Source organism: Ctenocephalides felis, unplaced genomic scaffold (genome assembly GCF_003426905.1).
Source record: "Ctenocephalides felis isolate EL2017-DRISC unplaced genomic scaffold, ASM342690v1 CF-g0.4_SCAFFOLD_03335, whole genome shotgun sequence".
NCBI classification, from domain to species: Eukaryota; Metazoa; Arthropoda; class Insecta; order Siphonaptera; family Pulicidae; genus Ctenocephalides; species Ctenocephalides felis.
Window position 1 is genome coordinate 197,873 of NW_020539489.1, and position 27,194 is coordinate 225,066.

A 27,194-nucleotide genomic window follows, 5' to 3' on the forward strand; every position below is an offset into this window, starting at 1 on the left:
CATTAACAACAAAACCATGAAAGATATTACTGGAAAGATGACTTATTTCCAACCCAGATTCAAACGATTTTTCGTTCTCTATACTTTCTACATGATAATAATCAATTACTAATAAATCTCGTGGATCTGTAGAATATTCCAACTCAAACATTAAAGAAGATGGATGTTTTATGCTTTCTAATTTCTTACTTCGTTTTAGGCGAGCTTCAATTCTGTGGTTCAATTTAGGATGTAATATGCCCAGTTTGATTTGATCTTTATTTGAAAATGAGTAAAGTGTTATATTATTTTGCAAATCATTCAAGGCATCCCAAATATTATATGCTTATCGTGAACTTCTATTTCTCTATTTTCTAGCAAAATTTCGTGTGTATTGATTATTTTAATGTCGTTCAAGTATTTTACAGCTTTGTTTGGAAATAATATACATACACTGAAATTTGAATGTAGTATGATTTGTCTAAATTTGAGTGACTTTTGTACGAGGTGTCAAATCCAAAGAACGTTTGGTTGATCCAAAATATTGAACCAGAAGATGACAGGGAAGTTTTTTTATCTGTGTTATTATCAATCTCGTTATTTGATGTGACATCGTAGTCAAATGACAGTTTTAATTTCGGTATAGCAACATAACTTGAAAAACTGTTTCTCGAAATAACAAATTTGAAACCAGTCTGAGCATTTATTCTATTTCTTAAATCCCAGCAAATAAGGGCGTGGATATTTTTGTGATTAGATTTTAATATATAAGAGTATGATAACAACATCGATCTCCATATATATTAGTTTCAAAAATTGCTGAACTGTTGTCAATAATTAATTTTGCGGAAATATATCTTCGAGAATTATGTGTAGGTCTGTTGCCATTTCATAATTTTGTTTGCTGAACTGTAAATTAATTAACTGTGATATCTTATTTTGGTTTTTCTCGATATTTATATATTGTAAATCAATAAAGTATTTATCGTAGTATTCAAAAGGAGTCAAAAGTTGTATTTCTGTTAGAAACTACATTTTTCATATAAATAAAAGAATATTTCAATTCCATTTTCAGATCATTTACTATCAAATAGTTTGAAACTGACCGGCAGCCTAATTCTCGTGAGCAAGAATTAAAGTGTAGACGAATTTTCTTAAAATTCTCCATAGGCGTGTCCAAGGATAATTCCAATAACGTACAGGATCAGTTTTGACTGTTACAAATCCTAACAATCTAGAATAACCAGCTCTAGCCCCTCCGCCTACATTTAGCAATTCTGGTGTATTAATGTAAGTCCACATATAAAAGTAATTCTTTGTCGAATGTGACATGTTTAATGCTAATTATAGGCGTAAAATTATTTGTTAATTTAAAAGGTACTATTAGTTTGGATAAAATCTTTTGCTGGATGTCATTTGGAAAATGTAATATAAATTCTGAATTGGCCTTAAATTGATCACTTGTTAAATTGAAATTACCAAAAATCACGTGTTCTCCAAATGCAGAAGATGTTATTGAGATTTAAGATCACCTGCTGAGTAATCCATTTCCGACATAATCTTTATATTTAAGTAATATTTTTTCAGGTAGTAACATGATGGTGCCAAAACCAACACATCTATTCTTCCTTCAAATAAATTAATATTGGATGTGAAATTCATAAACTTATTTAATCCAAAATGTCCATTTCGAATATAAGCCACATATTCTGATCATGCTGCTCTGACGCTCCCAGATGTAATTCTTTATTTGGCAAATAATCGCTTATGAGAACCAATTCAATTGATGATATTTTACCCAGCAAAAATCATTTTACTGTTATCAACTGTTATCGAGATTTAGATGACCAGCTAAATTTATTTTACCAGAATTTAAGGATATATTTAAAAGCGAAGCCTTTTCCTTACTTCTTGCTATAAAATTAATTAAAGCTATCTTTGATGGTAAGATTGGTGATTCCATACGAATCTGATGATTATCAAATGTTTTAGTATAAGTGCAATTATGAATGGATTTTTCATACTTCAATAACACTACGCCATCATCCTTTTTAAATGAGGCATTAAATAGTAGTTTATTTTTGTACTGGAAATATATGGCATTTAACCGTTCTTGTAGCTTAAAGTGGAATATATTATTGTGTGAAACTTCATAACGTGTTCTATATTCAGGGCCTTTCAATTTTATTTCCATCACATAACTTTTTGGTTTATTACTATTTAGATCAGTTGTAATTATTTCTATCTGCAGTTTTCCTGAACTTCTCCAGTAGTTAATAGAATGATTAAATTTATAGTTATTCCCTTCTGAACGTAATTCCATAAAAATTTGATCATTGGACATATTTAGATTTGCATTAAGTGCTGTGCTCGATATAAAATTCCAATTTGGTAATTTAATAAATAAGTTTGAATTCAGTGATTCATCTTTGAAAACATAACTTCCATTGAACACATCTTCAATCATAGCAACTTGGAATTCAAGCTTATTTTCTTAAATGATCCGTGTAAATCCAATAACAAATCTGTTTTTAGAGCATTGTTTTTGATAGTAACTGATAATTTGTTATCTTGCATATTAAGAATGGCTTCTAATTCATACGTGTTAATGTACTTAAGAAAAATTTTACACGATACAGGTTTAAATCCTCTATCAATCAAATCAATATTAATCGCAATAGGATTTTGGAATAAAATTGGTATATCGATAAGAGTCTGGCTAACATATTTTCCAAACGCTGGTTCGGTCGATAATGAAGATGATATGGAAACGAATTGTTGCATACAAATTCCCATTATTTGAAATTTCTTTTTTGAAAGTTCATTATGCAATTGTACATATAATTCGGTTTTCCATTCCTTCTTCAATGGTGCATCCGCGATCAAAGAGACTGCAATGTGTTCAGTTTGTGTTTGATCTACTCTTAGGTTTAAAGCAATACCATGCAAAGCTTTCACTGACGACTGCGTACCAAAATTTATATCAAACAAATCATTGGTTTTAGTAATCAATGAGTTCATATTATAAAAAAAATCACCAAATTGCATGTTGAGCAATATCATACTCGGTATGTTATCCTTTATTTGTAAACTTCCCATAAAATTAATGATATTATCGTTCCAGTTTCCATTTACAGTCAAACTATACATTTCTTTATTCATTATATTTAATGATCCGTCTATGTTGATAACTTTGGCCTTTTCGTTTGGTGATTCTACTGCGAAATGCACTTGATCGGGTTTAAAATGGAACTCAAGGGATATACTATTACCATCGCTCCAATGAGTAATTGCGCTCCCTTTCAAATTCTTTTGGTCAACTTTACAAATAACATTAAAATTGGGAACTTCTCCATTATTATCGGAACTCTGGTGGTCAGCACTGATATCGCAAATGAGTTCAGTAGCGTGCTTGTTCGTTATATATTTCATATAAAAATTTCTATAGTTTTGTTGATTTACTACTAAAGTAAAATTAGAAAATCCATCCATGTGTGATTCTAAGTTTCCGTTCAAACTGGTGTCGTTCATGTGACCAGACATCATAACCAAAGTGTTACCCTTAGATGAAATGTCCATAATGAATAATTTGTTAGAGGCAGAGATATCATAATTAATTTTGAACATAAAAGGCTCAGTTACAGGAGTCTGCATAGAAATAATTGCATTCAAATTATTCAAGGATGGACGCACTTCTGCCTTTAATGTCACGTTGTCAAATCTGTTGTGTATCTGCCAAATCAGGACACCATCAAACAAGAAATTGTTGTCGATCGATAACACATTTTGATATGTGATATTTTTTATATTGTTCAAGGGCATTTCGAGATTCAAATTTACAAAATATATATTTTTACTATGCTTGATATCGCTATTTAAAACTACTTCATTGTTCATAAATGTCGAGTCAAGAGTTATATATTCGTTGCCAGGTTCCATGCTCCATTCAGATTCTACAACACTTTTTACTTTGCGCACGTCAAACAATACGCGGAATTTCATTCCGTAGAAGTTTGGCCGCAGTGATATCATGCAAGTGTTTTTCTCTTTATTAATCGAAAATTCAACGCCTATCTGTTGTTCTTCGGCATTCTTCTTTATGTACCATAAAATACTTTTTCTGTTCTGCAAATGCATTTTATAATAATTAGTAAGAGTTATGACGCCTTCTCTTTTCGACAGATTACTTTTCAATTTGTAAACTCTGTCCGGTATCTCGAGATTTAAATTTATTCTTTCATCATTTGCATCAGTCACGTCGTAGTCACCTCTAATATTCAGATGTACATTCTGCACGTTCAAAATAAAATTAGCATCTCCTAAATATTCTTTGAGATTGATTTGGTATTTTGCTGTACATGTGTACTGGTTGAATAAATCTATAGCCAATGACCCGATTGAATCTTGTACTTTTACATGTTTGAGTTTTCCAGAAATTTTAAACAATTCGATAAATGGGTTTCGTGAATTCAGAATGATATCGACTTGAAAATCGTTTTCCTCTTGTATAAGATCTATTTTGAAATTATAGATTTTTTATTGACTTCTACATCGACAGCAAAATTGTGAAACATATGATAACGTAAATCGATATCAATCGATGACAGAACTTGAAGTGGTGTAATTAATTGAAAAGCAATTCGTCCACGGTCGTAGTTATTATGTTTGTTAGATAAGCTTAATTTTGATTCAAAAATGGCATAAGACCACCTTGTATGGAACAAGTAGAGACGTTTATCAGCATCTATCTTTCGATGCATCAACAACTTCATATTTTTAACATTTGAATGAGATGTATCCAAACTTGCCTCTATATTATCATTGTTTAAAATCCAATTAAAATGTACATAATCTTCTTGAGATTGCTTGCAGCTAATTCCGATATTACCTTGGTCACCATTAGAACTGATTTTTATTTTTCCTTGTATATTTTTCTCAATATTATACATTTTTAACGAAACCGCTCCTAATATGTCAACGACTTCAGGGTAGAAACGAATTTCGAGTAAATTTTCTTGCATCGATTTGAAACTTGTTTGAATTTTGTACCCCATAGCAAATCCTGAATTTGTGATATTATTGATAGATGCTACGATGTCGATAAGTTTTTCATCCACATTGAATAGAGTATAATCTATATAATAATCTTTTTTATATTCATAAAAACACGTCATAATCCCGTACATTTTTTGATAACTATTCGCACTAAAAGTATTCTTTAAATTATATTCAAGAATTATTTTGTCATCATCTGTTCTTTTGAGCTGAGTGTCAAAAGCCAAAAACCAGGCGTCATTTCTAGATGCATTAAAATTAATTACAAAATCTGTTCCTCTATCACGGTATGATAAATGTCCAACGTAATTATTTTCTGTATAAATTTTCGCTTGTGCATGCGATTGTCCAACTTGTATAAACAAGTATTCTTTTTCAGCAGTATTTATTTTCAGTAAGGGATCTTTAGTGAACAAAGCACTTAAATTTAAAAGCATATTTAAGGAATTTGTTTCGTTCAATTGTATAGAAGTATTTATCAGACCTTGAGCATATGATGCTTTGAGATATATATTCGGATATACTTCAAATGATGTCCTAATTCTTAGTTCAAGAACTTTTGCTCTGTCAGGTGTAAAATATAATGAAACATCGTTTTCATTGTTAAGAATATTTGTTGTAAGGAATACATGATGAGTTTTGTTTGCAAATTGCTGCCCTTTAATTATAATAAACGTATCTTTTACACAATCTTCACATAGTTCAACCTCAGTTTTCACTTTTAATGAGAATAAACTGTCATCAATCAAATCTTTATTTACATCTACCATACCTATCAGAGCTTTAGCAAATTTCTCCGACAAATCATAGCTATATTGTGTGGAGATATCTATGCTTTTAGCATATAACATAGGCGATGTTGCATTGAAGTTTACTTTTAATATACCACTATGTGATAAATCCAGCGAAGAATCAATTTGGTGCTTATCTTTATGAAGTTTAGATGGCAATAGAAACAATGTCACTATTTTTATTTCGGATCTTAAATCATACATAAATCCAGAATGTATGGTTTCATAATTATCTAAGAAACTATCAAATTTAATATCGACCTTGCAGAAGTTTGCTCCTTCTAAGTGAACATCTGTAGATAAAGCTATAGTATTACCGTCTACTTCGCACTCAATTCCAGCCGATGAGACGTGATTTTTTTGCACCAAAAATATTTTACCTCTAACATTATTCCAATTAGTAGATGGACTACTGATTGTAAAATTGTATAAAACATCTTTAACATCTTTATGTGCGCTTGTTTCGATGCTATATATACTTTCATTTTTCACTAATAAAATATTCATATATTCAACATCATCATCATTTAATCCTGTGCCTAATTTTAAAATTACATTTTCACGATAATTTGAAAGCTTCGAATCCATTTCTAATAATGCTTCTTTATTGAAATTTGTAGTATTGTATATTCCATTCAAAACTAAGAAATCTTCTTTCAAACCTAAATCTATTCCAAAAGTATTTATCGCAGTTGTTATGTCGTACTGCACATCTAGATGTCCTTTCGGCAGCAAACTGGCACTTGTTTGAAAAGTGGTATTGAACTTAAATTTTTCTTTTAAAAATTCTAAATTCGTAGTAAACGCAGCTTTTTCATTGTTGTAATTCCAGAAAGATTCTAGTTTCAAATTTTGATGTCCCAGAGTCTCCAATTTCATATTCAAGTTTGGTAAATTAAATAGAGAATCATGAAGTAATATATCGGCAGAGTAAAGTTCATTTAAATACATAAATGATGATGATAAATCTACAAGTTTTGAATCTTTTGTCAATTTGAAAGCAGCATGACCTTTTTCTTCATCATAGTAAACATCAAATATTGACTCTAAATGTTTGAAACCGTTCACAGGTGTATCTATGCCTGTTGCAATTAACATTGCATTTTGTTTCAATTCATATTTAGCGTGCATTTGATATCTTTGAGTTGAATTTAATATTGCTGATAATTGGATTTCCGATGCATTTTTGTAAAGAACATTTATTCTGGTCAACTCATTGTCGGACAAATTTATGATTATGTTACCCATGATCATCGAACTATTTAAAGCAGCATCCGCATACAACTTTAAAACGTCTTTGTTCCATTTCACAATTAATTCTGATGTTTTAATATTCTGCTTTAAGTTATAATTGAACTCGATTTCGATAGGGTCAAAATTAGAAGATTCGGCAGATAATAAAAATATAAAGGTTTCATTAGAATTGACAAATTTTCCGCTGACATCGATACTTTCGTTATATTTTTTATCTACAATTGAAATTTTTGGTTCATTGACAATATCATCAGTAAAAAAACTGTAAAGAAGTTGAATGGATTCATCAGTGGAATCCATAATTTTAGAAGGTCTATCCCATTTTAAAATTAAATTTTTCAACTGGTAATGTTCAAGCGCATATGAAAATTCTAAGTTGTCATTCCATTCATTATATTTCCAAGCTGATATATGATTGAATGTTTCAAGTTTAAAGTCGGTAGATGAAACTATATCCAAATTATTTGATCCAATTTTTCCAGATGCTATTGCCTTCGAACTACCTGCAATTTTATCGTAGTCAAAGTAAATTTCTACATCACATTCATTGTTTGTACTAGAATCAATTATAATACGAAGAATTTTATCATTATTCTCGAACTCCATTTGAGTTTTGTGTTCTACGATAGAACCAGTCACTTCAAAAATATATTGATCATTCGTTGTGTTGAAATCGATATCCATTTCTTCGCGCATATGAAGAGTTGCTAGTAAAGTATCATTATTCCAAGCATACTTAACGAACCACTTCTTATGATCCTCATTAAAGTCTTTTTCCAACCTGGTTTTCAATATATGATTAGGTATTTCAAGATTTAAGCCCATATAACGTGATCTGTCCGAAGAGAACTCAAAATCCAGCGCACATCGTTTTTCGTCATCGTATATTACTTTGAATTTTTCCACCATTTCTCCTAAAAACTGATGTTCTAATAATACACTTAGCTTTGGCAAAAAAGTAGAACTAATGTCCACGGTGCCATCTATAGTATGGACATTAGGATGATTTATAAATGATCGTAAATAAAAATTTTCCTGCAATATTTGTATCTCAGTTGTAAAATAACTTCTGTAATGTTGAAAGTCGTAGTAGTAATTGAAAGCGTTTTGCTCGATGTATTTAAAAGGTGTAGTCATCAAGAAATCAGCTCGATGAGGTTCTTGTTCATATTTTATATAAACTTCTTCTTGAAACCATGACATTCGTCCTGATATTTCTGTTAAAGGTTTCGAAATTGAATATTTGTAAATTATATTTGATATTGTTTCTTTTGATCCGCTAATACTATACTCAGCATTACAATAATTTTGAGCTCGTTCAAATTTTCCTGTTATCTGATATGAATCTTTGTTATAGAACAGCTTGCAATTTGTTAGGACAAGTACGGAATCCGATTCACGATTTAATTTATTTGCAAAATCCAATGTTATATTCGGTACCGGATAAAAGGAACTCATCACATTAACGACAGTATTCAAATTTGACGCTGGAGAGTGATTACCAGTCGCGTTCAGTAATATAAAATTGTTCATCCATTCGAAATGCATCTAAAATACAACAACTTATTTAAAATACTGCTAACAATAGTTGATGTTTATAAAAAATAACTTTCCATACATTCAGGTCCATTACTCGTTTTCCGGCTCCCTTATATGACAGGTTTATCAAATGTTTTTTAAATATCGGAATTGTTGATTCCAGATGTAAACTAATTAAAGAGTTGTCTTGTTTCTCTTCATGAGATGTTACAAACGAAATCCATTGATTCTCATTCCAATAACCCATTATTTTTACTTTATTATCTCTAAAATAAACAATTTTAATTTAGACATAAATGCATCAGCTTTGTTTTCATATGACTGTTATACTCACTCAATTGTACTAATTCCGTCTATTTTTTGTCCGGGAAGTTCTAAACGAAAGCTCTGTTGCGCGGTGTCTAAATCAAGCAAAAAAATGCACTTATTTTCGGGGTTGTTGATCTTATCCCAGTGAAAAAGCATACTGAACTGTATGGTAGTGCTGGTATTTAAATTAAATAATGAGTAGATCCGCTTCTCTAAATCGAGATCCAATAATAATTTTTTATTTGGCCCCTTGAGTGCAAAAACCAGAGTATTTTCATAATGCCGGTTTGGTAGGTCCATAATGAGGGATATTTTATGTTCATGAATATTCGTATACAATAGTACAGCAGCATATTTATTTTTTTTATAATCTGCGCTGGCGCTACATTCAAAATGTTTATTTGATACTAATAGTTTTCCTTTCAACGTCCAAGGTTCTATTCGCTCGATGTTTCCCCCGCTTTGAGTAATATGCAATGTGATTGAATGTTCTAGTTTTGAGATATCGCTGAGGTCTGTATACGAACCAACAGCCTTGAAATTGATCTCTTCTTCTACGGCAAAACTCCGAATTGCTGAACCGGTAAATAATACACCATATTCGTTTCCTTTATGTGTCAAATGACCGTCCAAAGTCCACTTTCTCTTAGGTATCAAGAATTGCAGAAATACTCCTAAATCATTTGTTAAAGGATCTTTCAATATATTTACCTTGGCATATGCTCGATGCTCATCATTCAAACGGGCAATGCTGTGCGCTATAATTCCTTTAAAATTTGTTAGGTATTTCGCACTAACTAAATAATCGATATCCTTGCTCAAACAATTGAAAGCACATTTCGCTTCAAAGTCGTAGTATCCATCTAATATTTTCAATCGGTACAGTTGATGAGTTTTCCATATCACATCTCCAAGTCCCGCAACCGCGTTGTGCTCAATATATCCACGAGTTTTCTGAAATCCCCATGAAAATTCAATATGAGACTGTGGAAATTCGGTTGATTGTAATGAAAATGATATTCCCAACTTTTTAAGCATACCCGTTAATATATTTTCATATTTCAAATAAAGCGATACGCTGTGCAATTGTTGATTTTTAAAAATGTACGTCATAGAATTATTTACACAGTATATTGATGAAGTATAACTCAAAGAACCTTTCATATCACCCGATAATTCAGAACTTGCAAGGTTACCATTCCACGACCACTTATCCTTATCTCTATTGAGATCTCCTAAAAATGAAACTTTATCTTTCGTAAAACCTGATAAAGTAATAAAAGTGCTGTATCGATTTTTTTGAGTATATGCAATAAACCCATCAACTTCTGCAAAAATGCGATCAAAGTATTGTATGTTTATATTCGATGATATTTTATCGTCTTGGGTTGCAATACTTCCTTTAACGCCTAATATTCTTTTGTCATCTTCAGAAATTTCACTTTCAAGCGCCTTGTAAGCCACCGTATTGGTTAATTTTCCCACAAAATTGTACCTTTTGAATGGTGTATGGATTTTAGCGCTCGCATTCATGGCTTTTGGGAAGATTTTGTATCCGATATCTATATTTCTCTTTACATTAGAGTTTGGAGTGTTTATATATAAATTAAACATATGAACTGGTTCACTAGAAATTATTTTTGATTCTTTATGGTATTTGAATTCATAAGAATCAAAGTTGTCAACTTTTTTTAAATCCAATATATAACGAGCAGATCCAGTAAGCGGAAAATATGGTGCAATCAAAGAAGAAGAAGCATTTGGATAAGAAATATCATTACATAATTGCATTCCAGTAATAACAGCTGCCGTTTCAGATCCACAGCTATAAAATGTTTCTCTCTGAGAATGACCTTTAATAGGTTCATTTCCGGATGGACTTATTAAGTATATTTCTGAAGTAATTTTCACTAAATTCATTTTTTCTTTAGGAACTTTCAGTTTAATATCAACTAGTTTTCCCTCATCTAGACGTATTGAACCATCGATATACGAGTTTGAGTTCATAGATACATCCATTTTTAAACCAGATTTTGTAACAGAAGCATCCATCACCATAGTGCCAACAATGCGAATAGCAGCACTTGGAACAATATGACCGACTACATCCATTTTAAAATCTCTAAAATTTTCCACATCAACTTTGCCACCGATTTTCAAACCTACGGTACCGGTTGCATTCAACGAAAGCCTCAATGGGAATCCAATTATCGTAGGAATACTATAGGATGCGTCAAGTACACTAAATGATTTAACAAAATCTATATCCCTTCCTCGGAACAGTTTATATATCATGTCTTGAAATAAATCTTCTGTGTTAGACATATCTTGCAAATTATTGAAATTGAAATAATTTAGTTCGTTGCCAAATATTTTTGCATATATTGCGCCTTTCGGTACTCTTATTTTTTTATATTCACTTTTAGGTATGAAAGCTTCTATTTCATTGGTGTTGCCATCTGCTTTGATAACATTGAATATTTTCGATAGTGTTTCATCCGGATAATAGCCATCAGGGCTAAAAAGTTTTTCAAAAGTATCTTCCAGCCCTTCTGCTCTACCACCAATTTCTAATACATTCATAGTTTCACCAAATATATCAAGAGTCAAATTGACCATAGCAGACCTAGGTATATACGACTCAGGTGAAAAAATAACATTGCTCTCTAGTGCTCCACCAGCATTTAATAATTTCGAAAAAGATGAAAATTCGTAGTTCCTAGAATACTTTCTAAAATTTGTATCAAATTTCTTACGCAAACTTTCACTGGATAAGATGTATTTGATGTCTGTTTTCCAACGAGCCGAAGATTCTTGAATATTAGTCAAATGAGTCCATATAAAGGAACCCACTATAAAATGAAAAAAAAACTCAGTAGTATACTTGTCTATTTAAAATTTACTTTGTTATAATTTAATAACATATAACATTACCTTGGTTTGCCTTTTCAGCTAAAAGTACTCCACGTATCTTATATAAATCCTTGTTGGACAAACAGTTCATTGCAGCCAGATAGGAAGAAATTCTTACTTCAGTTGGTTCCGTTTTATTGGCAAGGGTATCGAGGAAAATTTTGGTTTCTTGCCATTTGCACGAAAATCGTCTATAAGCAGCCAAAGCCTGTACTCTGATTTCTACTGGCAAAGTGCTGGTCTAAACAAATTCTACGTTAATATAATTTATATTTTGAGATATTTATTATTTTAACTGAATAATTAAAAATATTATTAATATTGGAGATTAAAATGCACCTTATAGCAATTTGTCAAAGTTTTTGTGGAAACGGCATGTCCAGCATTTCCCAGCCCTTTTAATGCTAATATTATATCATTCTGTGACTGAAATGTTGATGCTCTGCAACTATCTCCCAAGTATTTCTCAATACTTTCCAATGCAGTTATGATAACATTTTCGTTCATACATTTTGTATTCATTTGGCAATATCTGTATATCATTGAAGATATTGATAGAATAGCATTTTTGTTGGAATGATCAAGCAAGGGCTAAAATATTTATATTTATGTATTTGATAAATGTTTTAAATATGAATTCAATAATATATTATGAGTTTTTAAAATATACGCACAGTAAGCATTTTTAAGGAATATAAAGTTGGATTACTACTGAATGATAAAAATGTTAGCCAAGAATTAAATTGACCTTCACTAAGTACTTCGTTACGTAATAATTCCATCATTGTCGCTACACTTTCATCAGTTTGGATTAGTTGCATGGCGTCTAAAATCATATGTCTGAAATATTATAATGCAACATGATTTCAATAGAAGTGGGATTGCAAATGCTGCTAATGAAACATTTAGATACCTTTCGGGATTTTGAGATTTGCCTATCACGGAAATCATATCAGCTTTATTAAGTGTTTTTAACGCGGTTACTAAGTTTGAAAATAAGGTGGTAGCCCGATCTTCAACACCTGTACTTGTTGCCTCTTTCATTTCTTCTAGTATATTAAAAATTTCCTCATTAGATACTTTAGGCAGTTTACTTATTGTTTCCTCGTAAAGCATTGTGGTTCTTGTTTCAATTGGCGCTGAAAATATACATGAAGCGTGAATTATTATATAAATATGAGCCATAAGCAAAAATAATATTTAATGTGTTTGAAATAAGAAATATATCTATTATTAAGTAAGCCATGATAATAATAAAGATTGGTTCCAAGTACTATCTAAGTTTATCATAATAAAAAACGGATTAAAATATTTGCCACAAAATTTTGTAGAACCGGTAGTATCGCAAATAAAATGCATGCACGCTATAAAACGCCATAACAATGGCGATGAAATATGATCATAAAATTGAATTGTTTGTGACTATTGGGCCAGCGGTGGCGATGTCGCTTAGAACGTGGGCTAGCACCAAATAGTCCCGGGTTCGCTGGTTTGATTCCCGCTACCGCCAAGCCTGACATCAGGCAACTTTAATATCAAATTTCCAGTTGAGATCATAGATGTCAAAAATAGCCTCAAGTAAAAACCACCTCTCGTGAGTATAGTTTCATACATATAATTAAAATGTCAGCAAATACTTCTAGTATAGATCATAGTTCGTGTCATAATTGGATTGGACAATTACTGGGTTGCCATCCATTCAAGATTTATATAATAAGAAAAGTCAAAACAGTTACTGAATGTCCTAAGTATGACAGATTGTAATTAAAATAAAAACAATAAAAAAGAAGGCAATGACTATTTGGAATGTTGAATAATCGTTTCATTACCTCACATTATTGATAATGATTCTGAATAAGACAATTTGTGGCGTTATTTTTAAAATAACGTAATTATTAACACGAGAATTACGGATGTTGGTTATATACCTAATATTTTTACTAACGAGAGCCAATTTGACTCATGCAAGAAAATGTCACTTTTTGAAAAAAATAGTTCCAAGCCAATTTAAATAAAATGTTTATTATCAAATCATTCATAGAAAACATTTTTTCTTTTGGTCAAGTACATTAACGCCATAATTAGTGCTATTATAATTTGGAACAAGTATTCATATTTTTTTTCATTGCAATTTCAATTTCAATTTTTAACTTCCCGTAGGGTAGGTTATAGTAATCGCAAAAAAGTCGAAAATGAAAATTTTCATATATCTTTACGTTTCAGAAGTTTCTGAACATTTTGGCATACCTTAAAAAATTGATGTATGTGTGTGTGTGCATGTGCGGATACAATTTTTCGTCAACGATTCCAAAAACTGAATTTTCGAAATTTAAATGATTCAAAAAACATTCAATTCCGATTAATAAGGAGATGTGCTGATTAGTTTCTGGCAAAGGCAGGTTTAGCCGTTCAAAAGATACGGGTCAAAAAGTGCCAAAAATGTTAATTGAATTTTTGAGAGAACGGAGCGTCCGATTTGAATGATTCAAAAAACATTTTATTTGTATTGACGAAATGAAGAACTGGTGAAACTTGGGGAGGCAGGTCTAGCGGTTTCGGAGATCCAATGAAAAAAGTAAAAAGAATGCCATTTAACGGACAAAAATGATCATTAGACATATGCACATCAAGTTATCACATATTTTATAGATATTTTAATAATAAGAACAAATTTTGATCACTTTTCTATAGGTTCCGTACCAATGTTTATTTGTTATACTGACGCGATCTTTCATTTCTACGCTAACGTATCGCGATTGCTTTAAAAAAATTCAAAACTTCCAAAATATTTCAAAGGTTAAAAAGAAATTCAATGTTTTGAAATTAAATTTTATTCAAAAATTTTAGAAATCTCGAAAATCTATTTTTTCAAAGTTCTAGAAAAATTGAATTTTTTTAAAAAAATTATTTTTTTGTACAGGAAGTTATAATTAGCCTTAAGGGAAGTTAGCAATTTGCCTTAAGGGATGACGCCATGCACCACTAGTTATTGCGTCAAATTGGCTCGGTCCGTAAATCTAGTGTTAAACTAATTACAATGACAATCAATTCAAGTTTAATAACATAATACCGAAATACCATGTATGTCTGGTATCTGTTTTAGTTTCAGTTCTTTCCGTAAAACTAAAGTCTGCTGTACGGTGGTAACGGCTCCCGCTTGTCCGTTACTGAACGGTCGCAGTTTGTGTTTTTCTTGACAAGATGAACTCACCACTCGCTGATTATCAAGGGTTTGAGTACAGTTATGGTGACTCCTATAGCACAAAAATCCATTATACACCTTATCTAATAATATAATTACATTCTTGATACTTACGATATGACGGGCTTAGAATTTGGACTTGCATAATTGATTGACGGAAGTGAGAAGATCGTCTTCTTTCTAGAAGAACATTGCGTTAAATCTTTGAAACGACGTACTATTAATAATCCGCCATGGATTTCTGTTATGTGAAATCGAGTGAAACAGTCTCCGGATACATCACGCTTAAAAATTAGTACGATATTTAAATTTAATAGTTATGTGGATCTATAGGCCAATTCTGCGGTACCCCAGTCGATAACATAGTGTTTTATGGCAACGCTATGTTATCCTTCCTTCTTGATAATAAAAACTGTGTAAATACTTATTTAATGCTGGCGTATTTAACATATGAACGAACCAAGAAAGAATGTTAAGATAACTTCATCTTTTTGATGCGCATTTATAACATACGGTTTTATGTGTAAAACGCCTAATCGTTCAGCAATTGATAGACATTTTCAATGTTTAAACAACGCTATGTTATCGGCGGTGTTACCGCAGAATTGGCTCCCCAATTGCTGTTAAAATACAATGATAATTATATTGCAGATAATACTAGATAATTTAAAATTACTTTAATCCTACTGCTTATTATGTAATAATAAAAAACTTTGATTAAATTACTTCTTATTATAATTAAATAAATTTATTTAATATTCATTTTGTAACAATCCAGCATTTTCCTTCAAGATACAATGCCAAATGCCAGTATTTTTGAGACTCGTCCGTGATTTATCGCGTCTACGGCGATCGCCGAATAGAAAAGCTGAAGTATTCTTTGAGAACAGATTATGTGAACTGATTGAAAGTATAAAGCTATCGTTTAATGCAAATAATGTTATTTCATGTTCAGCAATAGTTTTGCTTTTTATAATAAAATATCACATGATAAATTATTATTCAAACGGCCAACCTGCTGACAAAAACTGAAATGTTTAATACATATGTGTGTGTGTGTGCCCATAATTATGAAAGTGGTCTAAGTCAAAATTTATAAAAAAAAAATGAGTTTATCAGTTAATTCATACCACATTAGTTTAAACTAAATGTATTCAATGTAATTTTTACGAAATTGTCAAAAATGAACCATTAGATAGTGGTTGTAATTTCAACATTATATGGAATTCATTTAGTGTTAATTACGAAAGTGGTTTAAGTCAAAAATTTAAAGAAATTATATAAACATCTTGAAAATGGCACGTGGCCTTCTTTGACGCGTTTCTGAACATAGATAAACAAGTATAAATAGATAGCAAACTGGACCGCTTTTCGATTATTAACTTCCCGTAGGGTTAAGTTATTGTAATGGGCCGAAAATCGGAATTGAAAATTTTTACATTTCTCGACGTTTTGAAGGTTTCTGAACGTTTTGGCATACCTCAGAAAAAATGGATGTGTGTGTGTGTGTATGTATGTATGGATACAAATTTTCGCCCACGTTTTCGGCCGTACGGATCAACCGATCAACCGATTAGTTTTTGGCAAAGGCAGGTCCAACCGTTTCGGAGATACGGAGCAAAGAATGCAGAAAATAGAAATCGAATTTTTGAGAGAACGGAGTATCCGATTTGAATGATCTAAAAAACATTCAATTAGTAATGATTGGGAGAAATGTTTATCAGTTTTTGGCAAAGGCAGGCCCAGCCATTTTGAAGATACGGAGCTAAATATGTAAAAAATGGCAGTTTTTGAGAGAACTAAGCGTCCGATTTAAATGATTCAAAGAACTTTCTGCTTGTCTTAACAAAATAATTGATTTTGGAAAAAAAATTTTGTTCCATTTTTTTTTTTTTTTTTTTTAGTTTTTTGTATATCGAAAATATTTCAGATTTTATTTTTAATTCTGACTATAGTTCTAATATACTTTACAAATAATTTCAACTCTGCAATTCAGTTTATATAATTCTTATAAATATTAGACAATGTTACAATATTTATAATAATCTATTTGAAAACATTTCGTTACGGTACGGGAAGTTCCAGCAATTTGCCTTAAGGCACGATGCCATAATTGCCTCAAGACAGAATTCCACTTACAGCTAGTTTTAATTTTAATTTTCCGCTCCTGCTACAGAGGCGCGACGAGTGTAGCATGAAAATTTACCCCTAGGTTCAATTCTAGATAAATCCAAATCCTAAGGTTCAATTCTAAGATAAATTCATATATAATATTGTTACTATAAATCATTAGAAGATACAATAACAAGAAGAGTAAAAAATACCGCGGGCGAATCTGTCTCTTGGCTACAAATTCAATGGATGAGATGTTTATAAAATGTATTATAAAACTTCTTTAGATGATTCTACATTTCACGTTTTGGATCTTTCACCTGAAAGATGAAGACCAAAAATATACGGGAATATTAAATTACTTCCATTATGCACCAGCATTAGACCAGTATCGGAAGAAAAATATAGATATTATGAGTTTACTACCGTACATCCCTCCAGTTTTTCAGGAACATTTTAAAAATCTTAAATACTCGAAATAATGATAAAAATGGATTACCGTTTAAAAATGCTCACGAATTATTTCAATAAAATTATTGTTTCAAATAAAACTCAAAGTTCTTTATTGATTTAAGTCATTTATAGGACATTCAGTTAATTTTGAAAATGGTCTAATTGTAAGTCAATTCAAACTTTAAAAACAATATTATCGTATGAAATTCACACAAAATTTCATATTCATAATAAATTTCCATTAATTAAGACTAATAAAATTAAAAATTAAAATGTCGCATAATGTAAAAATATATTTTAATTTATTCAAATGCAATGCAATGCAAATGCAATATCTTGAAACAAGAAATATATGACTTAGACCACTTTCATAATTATGGGCACATATGATTACGATAAAACGATGTAAATTTGTGTAATCAGTTCATAAATCAGTGCAAACAAATTGCAATTATTTTATTCCTTATTTTAAATAATTATTACGGCATTCTGCCGTAAATAAGACCAATGTTATGGCAAGGCTATGTCACGTATCGCTTCTCATACAAAATGGTATGTACTAAATACAGTCAAAATGGAATGTATTTGCTGTGCGATCAGGCGTTTTACAAATAAAATGCAACTTCACTCATTTGTTATTATGCCACATTACAAAGATGCGGTTATGATAAAGTGCATTTGATGTTTATGCGTTCTCTACATTAGGCTTTCTATCTAAAACGCCTGACTGTATTTAGTATCATTTTGTATGAGAAGCGCTACGTAACATCGCCTTTCCATAATATTGGTGTATTTAAGGCAGAATCCGCCCCTAAATTTATTAATTAAAAAATCCATTAAAAATTATTTTTCTAACTTTTAAATTTTTAATTCATTCATTATTTTTAAATTCAAAAGTTTTCAATTGATATTAGTTAAGAATCGTGCTGATTAGTTTTGGTAAAGATAGGCCGAGCTTTACGACTTCATTAAATACAAATCTTAAATAGAGTAAAGATCTTTACCTCATGTGCAACATGACTCTGCCTCATGTCTCCTTTGCCTGTCTGAAGGGCCGACAGAACGCCCCTTTTAAAGTTGACTATCCAGGGCGATTCTACGTCACCCTCCGTGGGACACAAAGCCTCCACCGCGCCTCGATGCATCGAGAAGGCAAGTGGGTTCTCCGAGAGCGCTGCCCCCACGCTTTCTGCCAATTCTGGGTCTACGGAACCGCCTGGACTTGAAAATACCACATCTGATAGCTGTTGGGAAGGAAAGGCAGAACGATGAGCGCGAGTTGTGTCGGATAATAACATGACAACAACTTTAGATATTTCATTACACAAGTACTCTCAGTTTTAATGCACAACATGCAAATACAAAACATTTTTTGAATAAAAAGTTAGAACTCAAATACTTTCTGCGAAGTGGTATTCAGCGTAGCGTAGAGTATTAGACACAATAATACCTTGCCAATAGAGTTTTTGCAGTTTTGTACCTTTTGGTTAACATTTGAAAAATTGTCCATATAAATCAATTCTTATGTAAACTGATGTTTTTAGCGCAACCGAAATGTACGAAATCATCGTAAACTGTTGAAATTTTCGATTTGCTTGTTTTACTCCAGCGATTATTTATTAAATCATTTATTTATTATTGGGCATATGTTATTTTCTCAAAAATTGAAAAATAAATAGTCATGACAAGTTCAATCACCCCTCAATTCAATTCAATCACCCCTCAATTAAAAAAAATTTGCCACTCCTCCATCAACTACATCAATACAAATAACATATATCAAACAAACAACTATCTACTTATTGGGTGTTTGGAAAGTCACTTCGTTTTTTTAGACCCTTTGCTAAACGATTTTCGTATAACATACAAATGCTTCATTAAATTATACATTGACTATTAATGTTGAATATCTTTCGTAATATTTCTGGGAGTAGCAAAATTCGGGGATCATAAATTTTTAACTTCCCGTAGGGTAAGTTATAGTAATCGCAAAAAAATCGAAAATGAAAATTTTTATATATCTTTACGTTTCAGAGGTTTCTTAACATTTTGGCATACTTTAGAAAAAATGGATGTATGTGTGTGTGTATGTGTGTGTGTGTGTATGTGTGTGTGTGTGTGTATGTATGTATGTATGTACGTGTGTGTATGTATGTGCGGATACAAATTTTCGTCGACGATTTCGGGAACACGGATCAACCAATTTGAATAATTCAAAAAACATTCGATTCGTATTGATAAGGAGACGTGCTGATTAGTTTTTGGCGAAGACAGGTCCAGCCGTTCCAAAGATACGGGGCAAAAAGTGCCGAAAACGGTAACTCAGTTTTTAAGAGAACGGAGCGTCCGATTTTAATAATTCAAAAAACATTTGACTTGAATTGACAAGATGAAGAATTGATCAAATTTTCATGAGGACAGGTCTAGCGGTTTCGGAGATCTAACGAAAAAAGTAAAAAAAAATGCCATTTGGCGGTCAAAAATGATCATTAGACATATGCACATCAAATCATCAGATATTTTATAGAGATTTCAAAATAAGTATAAATTTTGTTTGCATTCCTATGGGTTCCGTACCAATATTTATTCGTGAGACGGCGACGCGGCGCTTACGCGCTTTGACATTTTGTCTCTATGCAGTTAAAGCAATACGATTGCTCTGAAAAAAGATCTTCCAAAATATGCCAAAATAAAGAAAACATTATTTTTTCCAAAAAAAATTAAAAAAAAAAAAAAAAATTAGATTTTTTTTTGAAAAATTTTTTTTTCAAAAAAAAGTAATTTTTTGTTTAATTTATAGTTTCTCAAAAATCTTATTTTTACGAAGTAAATTTGTTTTAAAAATGTCAATCGTTTTTAAAAAAATAATAATTTTTGGTACGGGAAGTTACAGCAATTTGCCTTAAGGCACGATGCCTTAATTGCCTTAAGACAGAATTCCACTTACAGCTAGTTTGGTGATTATTGGCAAAAAATAAATCAAAGTGCTTTTTGACCTCCTCATTTGAAGTAAATGTTTCACCGCCTAAGAATTCTTCTAGCGACCAGAACAAATAATAGTCCAATGACGCCAGGTCTGGATAATATGATGTGTTTAGTACCATTGTGTGTGTAGCATTCAAGCTGTAAGACCTTTTGGCGATTGACCAAACTTGTGTAAGGTCGCACGTCGTCTTGATGCAATACTACACCTTTTATGTAGAATCAGTTAGTTTATTCAGCTTATAACAGTAGACAATCGAATTAACCGTTATGTTATCCAGAAAAGCTGGAAAAACAATTTCCTCACAATTCCACCAGAAATACTATATCCCCTTTTCTGGCGAATATCGTCTTTGCAACTGTTTTGAGTCTTCTTCATTGTTTCATAAGAAATTGCACATAATGTATTGTGCAATAGGTAAAAACTTGCTTTAAAAACTGATCATTTTCATGACGTTTCAGAGGCGAATCCCAGACATCAATGCAGAGATACACGTTTCTTTCTATGAGAACCTGGGAAACTCATGCTTTGAACTTCGAGGAAATTTCCAGACCTTTAAATTGGCCATTAACTATTGAATTTGATGAATCTCTAAACTCAGTGCAACATCACATGTTGTTATTTGCCAGTTTGCATTAGTGCATTCTCGATATCAATACACTCGGAACAAAATTTAACAAACCTGTTCTATCAACACGTGTTTACCATACACATCGGTCAATCTCATTTTGGCTTAAACATCATTTTTACCTTTTCTATGGCAAAAGAGTAAATTAAGTCGAAAATGTTGCTTATTTCTTACCTTATTTAAAGTGGCACTTTTTAAAAACTACTACGTAATTAATTAGAATTTTTTACACACAAACCTTAATATAGAGTAGAGCGGGTCTGCTGGTAAAAAGGTCTACCACCAATGTCTCAAAATCAACTAAAGTTAGGAAGGCATAATAGAAAGTTGAGGAAAAAAGATGTATAACCAGCCATCACCTTGATTATTACGACGTTGCTATCAACGTTTGAAAATCTATAACAAAAGAATTTTCTCTCGTTGTTAGTATTTTTGGTTTTGCGCACTCTTGTTTAGTTTACGAGACCTTAATATAACTTTTAGGTATACGTTATTTAATTGTTTTATAAGATGTTATTTTTAAGTTAGATACATCAGTTTTTTTTATATAACCTCTATAAAAGTTTACATATGGGAGGGATAAAAATGACCAACTGAAACTTCACCCTGGAAAAGGTGTAAGCAATATGAAAATAGTAAATAAAACAGTAAATTAAGTTAAAAAAGCGATTTTGTAAGAAATAAATTGAATAAATAGTTTTTCCACTTTTGGTGATAAATACTTCTGATGAAATACCAAATCAAAGTTATATGCGGTGTAATTTTTGTAAAAAATATGCTCATGAAATTTTATTTTGCATTTGCTAAAAAATCAAGCCATTATTTCGTAAAATTCCTGCTGTTTGAAATACATGTTTTATTAGCACATTTTCTATAAAAATTGCACTGAACACTCCAGTGTCCACTTCTATTTGGAAATTTGTCAGAAGAATTCATTATCAGAGTTGGAAAAAGAAGTAATATAATTTATCTCTGTGAAACTGCCTTTTTAACTTAATTTACTTTTTACATTTTGTTTACACCTTTGTCAGTGTAAACTCTCAGTTGCTCCTTTTCACCATAACTACAAGTTAGCTTTTATAAAGAAAACTGTTGAATCTAACATAAAAATAACAATACATATTATTAAACAATTAAATACCGTATACTTTAAAATCATATACAAGTATCGTTTAGTAGACGTTTCGCTCGTGATAGCGGCATCGTTTGGATTTAGGGCAATGAATGGATACACATCTTGTGTCACCTACTTTAACACAGTAAAGTTGAAAAACTCTATACTTCACTTGTTTGTTGAGATAATGGTGATTGGAGGACCTTTTCACCGGCAGACTTTTAAGCTCCGCTCTGCTATATTTTATAAGCCATTAATGAATTGTTTGAACGTATTTTGAATCTAGAATGCATATAATAAACTAAATAAATTTAGTTGTATTTTGAGTCGTAGAGTAAATTTACCTGCAGAATGTATTCGCATGGTGCCGCGACATGTATGGTAGCTACGGCCGTGATGCGGAGCCGGCTGATTTCGTTGTTCCCTTCGATTCCGTTTATGAATGTGTCCGACTCCGCCGTGTAGCTGTACACGTAGCTCGACCCCGGACTGTAAATGTTAGTCCTCTCATTTTCTGAAAATTTAATTTAAACACTCAGTAATATTATTATACAAAAAAATCGAGTATCTCTGTAAATATAGGTAGAGCAGCTAGATGCTTGATGTAACAGTTTTTATTTTTAAATTAATATATCTTAAAATCCACTGATTATTTTTTCACAAAATAAAGAGATGGCTGGTTGCAGTAACTATTTCTCTATCGAATCAAGTAAAACTTAAAGCAAATTTCTGGAACTTCTCGTACCGTAATTAAACATTCGAGGCATGAAAATAATCAATAATTGTTTTTAATAATTTCAAATAGATTATTTATTATAAATACATACTGTAAATTTATAAGAGCTTATTAAATCGGACGACGAGCGTATTTTATAATCAACTTATGTGTAAGTTTACAAGAGTTTGAATATTTTTTAAATTTGATTTTTTTGATGATTTTAAGTTTTTTTCATTATTTTGAAGAAAATTTAAAATTTCGAAATTTTTTGGAATTATTGGAAAAATATATTTTTTAAGTTTTTTGAGAATTCGGAAATTTTTGAAAATACTCGATTTTTTTGAAAGTTTCGAAATATTCTCAAATTTTTGTAAGAAATCCATTTTTTTAATTTTAATATTTTTTTTAATTTTTCAAAATTTTGATTTATTTTTAAAATGATGAAAAAATTTAAAAATTTGAATTCGAATAATTTCGAATTTGAGTTTGAATTTGAAGCATCACTAGTTATATATTTTTACATGTGTACAAAATTATATCAATACTCGTAAGTTATTCACCAATTTTAATAAACAAATATTTCAAATCTTTGACTATATGATACTCAAACGCCTTCCAAAGTGATGGCTTGTTATACATATTTTTACCTACTATCAAATATTGTTAGAATTTTTTTCTAACTTGTCTTTGAGATATCGGTGGTGAACCTTTTTATTCGCGGATCTTTAAACCCCTACCCTATATATAAATAAATTGGTGTGTGTAAATCACTTATAGCCGTAAATAATTATAATAAATAAATTCAAAGATTATATTTTATAAAGATTATAAAATGGAAATTTTTTCTTACCTTTGCAATATGCAGCGCATTTGTGAATTTTCTGCGTTGGAACTGAAATAGAAAACAAACAAGTTGACAAAAGTTAAATATTAACGATATATCGATTTTATAATTGAAATGTCGTTTACTGATATAATATTCTTAGTATGTATCAGTTTGCAATAATGCCACAGAGTATCAAATAAAATTTAATAAACAAATAAAATTAAAGTGCGGAATCAACATTTTTAATTTTTCTCAGAATTGAATTGAATATAAAAATAAGTCAAATTAAAAATTTATCCATAATCGCTAAAATGTACATATTATGCTTTACGAAAATATGAACGTATATGTATATGTAAATGTATATTACATATATATATATATATATATATACACCTAAGTCTGTTTTTACACGGAGATTGGTTCCAGAAGAATCCGTGTAAAAAAAAAAACGTGTAAAAAAAGACATTGATCTTATACAAAAATGGGTGATTTGTTCCTAATCTCTAAAACCTATTAAAATTGGTGAAAAACAAGAATTTTTAAGAACAAGAATTAAATTAGTGCTATTCACATTTGCTTTGACCAGTAAAAATTGTTTGTACGCGCTAAAGGGGAATTCACTTAAATCTTTAAGCTAGTGTTCGCAAACTATCGATACTATCGATGGTTTCAGACTTTTTTTTCTTTCATAAATACTTTTTTGTGATATGAACATACTTCGCAAAAATTTAATTTGACAAAAAAAATTTAGGTACATAAAATTTCAAATCGTGCTAAATGGAATAAATTCGTGTAAAAAAATTAAAAATATTCAATTTTCAAACCGTGTTATATCAAAACCGTGTACAAAAAGACCGTGTAAAAACAGACTTAGGTGTATATATATATATATATATATATATATTTCAAAGTAACTAGCAGCCCATTCGTCGAAATAAAAAAGGTATAAAGTATAAAAACTTTTATTTATACGTTTCGACACAAGATGCGTGTCATCATTCAGCAACTACAACAATTTGAAAATTTTATTAACTAATATAAACAACAATAAAAATTAATTATAGCATAGAGAAACATTATACACACCACAGGACAAAAACACTCAACAAAAATTTATTTTAAAAAATTAAACTTAATAACATATTAGAGAAAAAAAAAAAAAAAAAAAAAACAACAATTTTTTTTTCTCTAATATGTTATTAAGTTTAATTTTTTAAAATAAATTTTTGTTGAGTGTTTTTGTCCTGTGGTGTGTATAATGTTTCTCTATGCTATAATTAATTTTTATTGTTGTTTATATTAGTTAATAAAATTTTCAAATTGTTGTAGTTGCTGAATGATGACACGCATCTTGTGTCGAAACGTATAAATAAAAGTTTTTATACTTTATACCTTTTTTATTTCGACGAATGGGCTGCTAGTTACTTTGAAATATGTTTCAACGTCGAAAAAACTATCAAGATATATATATATATATATATATATATATATATATAGATATAAAGAATGGGTAGTACTGCCCTAGGGCAGGTCCGTGAGCTGAGTTAAACTCCAACTCGATTATTGCTCGGAAGAAGTAGTGTGAGAGTTTTTCCCATTTCCATTTCACACCGCAGTACCCGAGATGGGCTAAATATATATATATATATATATATATATATATATATACATATATATTGTATGATTCTGAATTCGATGTTGACATATGTATTAACAAAGTCTAATAATCGGGCGTAACATCAATTAAAAACATGAATTTTTTTCAAAAATTTATTTTAAATCCATACGTTTCATTTTAACACACATTTTAAATCCTAGCCTTCATTCAGTGGAAACTAAAATAAAATTAAAAACTAAAACAATTGAATTGAAGAGAAAAGAAAAAATAAAATAGTAAATAGTACTTACAATTAGTTGATCTTAGTGTTAAATTGGAAAATTTTAATAATCCATGGTATCAGGATATGGTAATGCACTACACTATGTATTATAAACACTAACTTGAAATTACACAATATTTTCACAAAATACTAATTTTAAAAAATCACAAATGGATAGTGTGTTATTCGTAGACTGGTTAAAGATGTAATGGAAAAAGACCATTTTAAAAAATATTTTTACCAAGATTCTACACATGTGTAGAACGAATTGCGAATCCTTTGCGCAACGCTTTTATTGTTTTGTAAGAAATTTGGAAATGTTATCTAAATAGAAGAGATTTGTGTCGCACAGCGTGTTAAGTTCATTCCGTTTATTTATTGTCTTATTGTTATAAATAGTTAAGAAAGATCACTCTATAATTCTTCGTTTAAATAAATTTTATTCGAATTGTAGTACAGTCGGTTTAGAAAAGTCCATATTGTGTTTTAAGGTATAAATATGGTCTGCAAGTACAGTTTTGAATTGTTTTGGGTTTTTTGAATTGTTTTTATGTTGTTGTAACCGTTTATTCAAGTTCTGGCTAGTTTCACCTATGTAAATTAAATTAGAATCTAAACAATTTATTTGATAGACGAGATTTCTGAGTCGTTCGATATTAAAAGGGGTTTTTGTTTTGGTAAAAATAGTGCTAGTAGTTGTACTAAAATTGGTTACCAGTCGGAGTCCAGATTTATAAAAAAGTTTTTTTCCAAGGAACATACAATTCTTTAATGTATGGCAAACATATTACACCAGAATGAGTTTCTGAGTCAGGTAAATTGTTATGTACTGTGGAATTGTCCATTTTATTCAAAAGGTACGTTCGTCTGTTACTAGTTACGGAATTTATAAGTTTTAGGGGATAGGAGTTATCTGTTAGAATTTTTGTAATTAAATTGATGTTATTGTCCCAAAATGTTTTGTCCGATAGAAGTATTGCGTGGTCAGTTAGATTTATTATAGTACCTATTTTCATTTTGAGTGGATGATAAGAAAAGTAATTAAGGTAACGTCCAGAGTTAGTTGGTTTTTGGTACCAATTTGTTTTAGTTTGTTTTCGTAGTACGTATAAGTTTTATGTCTAAGAAACTTATCGAGTTCATTGTCTCCAATTCTACTGTAAATTTTAATTTTTTATTGACGTTATTAAATTATCAATTATCATAGTGACATCATCACTAGGGATACAAGTGATAATGTCATCTACATAACGGTAATGAAAAATATTTTATTGGAATTTTTAAAAATTATATTTTCAACAAGAAGTTGTAAAGATATTTCTGCTAGAGATGGACTTGCTGGGGACCCCATTGGCGCCCCAAAAATTTGATAATAGAAAGAGCCCATTGAATTCAAATAAGTGTTAGAGACAATGAACTTGACAGTTCCCTGAAC

The 27,194-nt window shown here is 30.6% G+C and overlaps 1 protein-coding gene across 1 annotated transcript; it reads right to left on the reverse strand.

Annotated features, from left to right (window-relative positions):
- Positions 1-2,442: 2,442 nt before the first annotated feature.
- On the reverse strand, positions 2,443-23,942 carry LOC113382165 (the record flags this gene model as incomplete). Its single annotated transcript, XM_026620709.1, has 13 exons — positions 2,443-4,249; positions 5,029-8,627; positions 8,698-8,884; positions 8,953-11,779; positions 11,862-12,081; positions 12,180-12,431; positions 12,515-12,680; positions 12,754-12,979; positions 14,919-15,094; positions 15,157-15,326; positions 18,612-18,851; positions 22,677-22,846; positions 23,901-23,942. Coding segments are annotated over 13 exons (10,082 nt in total), but the record flags the coding sequence as incomplete, so codon positions are not given.
- Positions 23,943-27,194: the final 3,252 nt, after the last annotated feature.